General features: G+C 44.3%; 1 protein-coding gene across 1 annotated transcript; it reads left to right on the plus strand.

The window, feature by feature from the left end:
* Positions 1-1,833: 1,833 nt before the first annotated feature.
* GNPNAT1 (glucosamine-phosphate N-acetyltransferase 1) lies at positions 1,834-4,889 on the plus strand. The gene is made up of 5 exons (XM_010183503.1): positions 1,834-2,006; positions 2,699-2,761; positions 3,409-3,536; positions 4,028-4,089; positions 4,272-4,889. The coding sequence occupies exons 1-5, from the start codon at positions 1,835-1,837 to the stop codon at positions 4,417-4,419; spliced, it is 573 nt and encodes a 190-aa protein (XP_010181805.1). The 5' UTR covers position 1,834; the 3' UTR covers positions 4,420-4,889.
* The last annotated feature ends 1,438 nt before the right edge of the window (positions 4,890-6,327 follow it).

Here is a 6,327-nt window from a genome sequence, read left to right on the forward strand (position 1 = left end):
TTTATTTTTTTAATTGCCCAATGCGTTTCTATTGACAAAGTCATATTCCTGCCTCCAGAAAATGCTTGAAGCTTCAAACTTCATCCTGCTCCAGCTGTGCTGGATGTAGTTTGAAAAATAACTCTTAGCTTGTCACTTTATTTTAAAAAGTACTAACTGCTTGAAAAGCATCATAAATTTTATTTCCTTCATGTACTTTTCTATTGCTGTGTGTGCTTGGTATTCCATAATGTGAAATTAATTGGATTATTCTGTACAGGACACTGTTTGAATGTTATGAACACTCATGAATTCTAGGAAGGCTTTGTCGTGGGACAGAGACGCAGCAACATTAGAGAAGTCAGGATTTGGGAACAGAGATACCAGATGTATTGCTGGAACAAGGGTGACCTCAGTTTTGCTCGGCAGTGATGTCATTAATACGCTGGCGATGGGCTCGCAGTCCTCCACGCCTGTCAGTGTGATCTCATCCAAGACCTGGATTCTTACTTCTGCCTCTCCCATCTCTGGAATTGGTTTTCTTTACACTTCATTGTTTCCCCACTGTTTAATTTTGAAGATTCACGTGGGATGAGAGTTTGTATTGCTATTTAATTGCTGCAACAGCTATTTTTTTTAATTTAACTTTTATGTGCAAGATTGAGAATGGGGATTTAAAGGCCAGTGTATATATACCAGCAGGTGGCATAAAAAAGATTTTGTGGTTGGTTGGGATTTTTTTTTTTAAGAAGCTTTTTCTGTGGGGTTTCCGGAGTCACCTTCAGTTTTGAGGCTTGTGTGCTGAAGTTACGCTGAAATGCTTCATAGCCAACGTTCTCTGTGCTGTCTCGGGGCAGCTGAACAGGGCTGTAAGATGCCTTATTTTGAAAAGTATTCATCCCAAATACATTTTTCTTTCTGGTGTTTATTTGGCCTGTCCAACAACATGTGACTACTGTATCTTTTATGGTGCAGCTAAGTTCATTTGAAGCTGTATAAAGCACTTAGTCTCAGAAGTCCCCATGACAGCAGAAACCTGCCCAGGTATTCCACAGGTGACAAAGTAAGAATTATTTTCCTGTATCTAGCAACTAGAAAAAAATATCCCTTTGCTTCTTCTTATCCCTAATGTCAAATAACACACAGTTCCCAAACACGTATTTAATCATTAACAGGTGTCTCACCGTCATCTGTGCAGTTCTGCGTTTCACCTGTTCATGGACAATGAGGCACTGCACGTTACAGCTGAGATGGCGTTAGGTTTTGTAAACACACAGAGCAAACAGGGCCGCGGGCTGTTGTACCGTCTGCGGGTTTGTGTGTGTGAGGTGCTGCCTCTCGGCTGAGATACTCAGTGTTTATGTGATGGGACTGCTTGGGAAAAAAGTGCACTATTCCTACTGCCAGTTTGAAATGGAAAACTAACACAAATGATCCCCTCTGTGCTCAGTAAAGTGTATTTTAGGGAGGTTTCTTGAGAGTGTGAGATGTTCTCCTTTTCCAAGGGCTGTAGAGGCTAAATATTCCAGTTGATGTCTTATCTGCTTGGTTTGTTTTGGTTTGGTGTTTTTTTTTCCAAGAGAAGAGACTTCCCAGATGAACTCAAAAGTGCCGCACATGTTGACTTTAGATAATGTGAGTGGTGTCAGTGTGCACACTTTGTTTAACCCAGCGGCCAGCTCTGGTGAAGGCTGAGGAGCTGCAGATAAAGTGGACAGCAGTTCTGGTTTCACCCACCTTTCTACACCATGTGGCAGGATATAACCGGGGAAAAAAGCACATTAAGAGATTAAAACGAGCAAACCAAACCGTTCCTCACCCGTGTGTGATCTCTTCCAGAACCCCCAGTGCAGCCATGATGCCTGTTGCAACCGTCATGCCTGACGACACGCCGATGTTTGACCCAAATATTCTGCATGAGCTTGACTGGAGCGAGAACACGACGACGTTTTCTCCTGCTATTTCTCCATTAGATCCAGGAGATGGTCTTGTTCTGAGACCGCTTTGCACAGCTGATTTAAATCGAGGTAGGATCCTGTTTAATGAGCACCCTAAATGAGAACTGAGTACTGAAACAGAGAATACGTATTTCTGTCTGGTCTCTCAATAGATAAGGATTGCTCATTTTATCTGATCTGGGTTAATTTTATTGGTGAGGACTTTGAGCACTTGGCACCATGGATTGGTGTTGCGTTGGGTGACCCTCAAAACCGATTTTGAGGTTAAAACAGTAAAACAAATCTTAAAATTCAAGTCAAATCTTCCAAATAATCCCCAGCTTCCTGCTCATCACAGCTTTAGAGAGGGAGAACAGTTGTTCATACTGTTCCCTTTAATAGAAAAGTAATGCGAACAGCACATTGTTCTTGGTGCAAGGAGGCTTCTTCCTTCCGTAACTTGGATGAAAAGGTTTTTCTGAACATCCAGCTTAATATTGCATAATGTCAGGCTTATACTTTTCTTGCTTGAATGCGTGCACCTTCTGTACTGACGCGGCAGTTAACGCTGATGCGTTAGCTGATCCTTCAGCATCGCTTGAGGCAAGAGTGTGATTTTGACATTACAGCCTGGTTCTGTAAAGTGCAGAGCTCAGGTTTTTACATACAACTGAATTGGAAGGTGCCATGAGGGTCTTAACACTCTGGACAGCCGTGTTGGGTTGTTCTGTGCTGTTTGGATCTGATTGTGTGTCTCTGGTTTTTCCCTTCTTTTATAACAGGTTTTTTTAAGGTTCTGGGTCAGCTGACAGAAACTGGAGTTGCGAGACCGGAGCAGTTTATCAGTAAGTATATCGTTATTTCTTGACATTTCCATAGAGGTTGCTGGGAACCAGAGAATACTGATGCCGACAGCAAATCTGCTTGGGTGTGAGGCTCCCAACCGCCCGATGCCAGAGGGATTTATCCACTCAGCTCCCCTGAGGCAGCCTTTGGCACTCGGTGTTGGGTCAGCTGCAGCTATCCTGAAGGGCTTCTTGGCTGGGACAGGCCTGAATTGTGTCCCTACTTTTGAGACCCAGCTTTAGGTGCCTGGCAGAAGGGTGATGGTGGTTTTGGCTGAATTATTGCAGCAGCAGTAGTGAGGCAGAGGCCTTTGATCGTGGCTCAGCAGCATCCTGAGCTCCACTACTTTAACTGGGATGTCCGAAAACATAGAGGTGCTGCCACCTTCACTGCAGGGCCCATCTGCAGAGGAGGGCTCTCATGGCAGCTGAGGAAAAGGCATTTCTTTAACTTCTGCTTTTTCCTGGTTCTGTGTCTGAGTTAGGCTGACTCCAAGGCTTTCGGGTTCTGGGGTTTTGGGTGCATCTTCCTTGCGATCCTGAACCCTCAGTGATCTGCAGTCAGAATCTGTTGCAAGCGTTAAGACTTCACAGCAATTTAATCTGAGATTAATGGTGGCTGTTCCGCTGTCTGTCTGCGCCCACAGAAACCTTCGAGCACATGAAGAGATCTGGAGATTACTACGTTACTGTTGTGGAAGACACAAATCTTGGACAGATTGTTGCTACAGCAACGCTGGTGATAGAACATAAGTTCACTCACTCCTGTGCAAAGGTATATCCTCTCACTGCAGCCGTGAAGTGAGGAAAAAGATCCTGTCCCCCGACTCTGTGCATGTTATTTTTGTGGCATTACTTCTGCTGAGTTGGTGACAGAGGCATTTTTAAAATATCTCCCATCCTTGGGTGCTCAGCTAAGAGTCAAAGGAAGCTTTGGCTTTTCTTAAGGAAAAAGAGCAATTTGACATCTGTCCTGTTCTCGCTGCCAGTGAGCTTTTGTCAGACGCGGTTCTGAGGGAGCAGATGGCTGAGGGTGTCGCTGCCAGGGTCCCAGCCAGACGTGCAAGAACACGGTACTGGGGAGGTACAAATCCCCCAGCGGGGTGAGGCTGTGCTGGGACCGCAGCTCCTATGGGGCATTGCCAGCTTGTCCACTGCTGGAGGAGCTGAATCGAACCAGACAGCGGAAAATCCGAGCATATAAAGCAGCAGGGAAATTAACACAGCGGTGCTCTGTTCCACTAACGCTTGCCTGTGTTTTCACAGAGAGGAAGGATAGAAGATGTCGTAGTCAGCGGGGAGTGCAGAGGAAAGCAGCTGGGTAAACTGTAAGTATTTCAGCACCTTTGCTGTTCCGCACCTCTTGTGGTTGCAGCTGTCCTGCGTAGTGCAGGAAAATGCCAAGTGCTGCAGAACTTTGGTATTGTGTGGCTGATATCTTTAGCTAATTAAATGTTAATCCAGTGTCCGGGGCTGTTTCGTTTAACTGTTGGCTTTCTGTCTTTTTCAGATTAACGTCCACCCTTACATTGCTAAGTAAGAGATTGAACTGTTACAAAATTACTCTTGAGTGTCTGCCAAAAAACGTGGATTTCTACAAGAAGTTTGGCTATTCGGTATCTGAAGAAAACTACATGTTTCAACGGTTCTTTAATTAAGAACTTCTAGTTTTGTTTTATTCTTTTTGTAAAGACTGTTGGTGGAGGAGCTTGTGCTACAAACATTCTCTCTGTGGAAAGTTTCTAGTTTATTGCTGCAAATGTAATAATGATCCCTATAAATAATGAACATCAAATGTGTAAATCCTGCAAAAAAAAATACTGACATTCTAGAAGGGTCCTTTGGGTTACGAAATAAGTGCTTGGAACTAATTTTTACTACTGTTCAGTCTAAGTGAAGCTTTTTTGTTCTAGCTACAAAGAGTTACAAAGGACTCTTGTTCAAGGGATGGTTTTTAACCAAAGGTATATATTTTTATCTCAAATTTTTTCTTGCATTGTATTTTTCTAAAGGTTTGTGCTTCTTTTCTTGGTAGCCAAAGTACGGCTGGCGGGGCTGTTCTCCTGCCTGTACTTCACAGGAGGATGCTGTAGCTCAGGTAGGGATGCTTCTCATGCAAAATTAGTGACTTAAAAGTGGCGTTTGTGCCGTTCTTCGCACAACAGCTCACTGTTGATGGCAGCGTACCTAGAGCATTACAGGCACTGTTTTCCCAAGCTTTCCAGTTACTGTTTGTGCGGGTATGGAAGAATCCTTCTGGGCTGCGCTAAAGCTGATGTTCCGAGTCTAGAAATGGATGTGTGCTTCTCACTGCAGGGGTCCTGCACTTTAGCTGATAATTTTGTTTTCAGGATAATGACTTTTTTTTTATTTTTCTGAAAAAGAGTAATAACTCAGTGGTTTGCGACAGAGGTAACTGGGAAACTGCAATGTCTGACAGAGAATGCACCCCAGCTTGAGCGGGGCTGTGGCTTGTAGTTCACGGGAAGGTGATTTGGGCTTGGCAGTTAATGCACGCTGATGCGTTTGGCTTCACCCAACACCAGACTTGAGCTCCTGAGGACCAGGTGGGCTGTGGCTTTGCTGGTGACAGCAGAGAAATCCCTCATCCTGGGCCTTGTTGCTGCTTTGGAGCACGCCTCTTGCTAGAAGATTGGAGCAATGATTTTAGCACTTTTGCCGGCGATGGCAAGCAAATAACATACAAAGCCCTGGCTTCAACAGTAGCGTTTTGTGTGAAGGCAGTGACAAATCCTCCGTCTGTGAATAGGGCATTATACGAACGTGAAGGTTCGTACAGAGCAGCCAGTCTCGTTTGTGAAACAGTCAGGCCTCACAAAAGGGTCTCTCGTTGCAGTGTCGAGAGCTACTTTAAGCTGTGGTGGGGGCTCTATTGAATGTTCCCGATGGTACTCCACTTGATATAGTGTTTCCTTGGTGATGTCTGTTTTATTTATTGATTATTTTTTTAAAATATCTTTAAGCTGAATAAATGAAGACTGCCAACTGTATCTGATCTGTTGTTGTATTACAGTTTCTAACCCACTTGTACCCCTGTTCTCCACAGCAGACCTGGGCACCTGATTTCCTTAGGGGTGTTTGTCCCTGAGGGAGAGCTGGGTTCTGCTGACAGAACATTGAAGCAGCTCGAGCCGCTTATTTTATACCTGATTTTATAAAATCAGCTATTGCTTCATGCTGGCCCAGATGACTGAAGTGGTTTTCTTTTCCCAGTTTTAATTAATTCTCAGTTTCCACTAATTTAAAGTAGATTATTTGAATTCCATGATATCTACACCATCTAAAGAGCTCCAGGCCCTCATTACGAGTTAATGAAGTGATTAGTACAAGTGAGGAGCAGGTGACTGTGTACCCAGCTTCCATCAGTGTAAAACAAATGTATCCATGAATTGAGTTGAAGGCTTGGTTTTGTGGCAAATACCATGACAATGCCTCTGCTGGGCAGGATCCAGCTCAGCAGCAGCCCCACAGCTCTGTTCTGTACTAGAGGTGACATTCCCAACCTCACAGGTACAGCAGCTCAGTGGTGAGAGGAGAGGTCTGGT

This window comes from Mesitornis unicolor, unplaced genomic scaffold (genome assembly GCF_000695765.1).
Source record: "Mesitornis unicolor isolate BGI_N332 unplaced genomic scaffold, ASM69576v1 scaffold52764, whole genome shotgun sequence".
Classification (NCBI taxonomy): Eukaryota; Metazoa; Chordata; class Aves; order Mesitornithiformes; family Mesitornithidae; genus Mesitornis; species Mesitornis unicolor.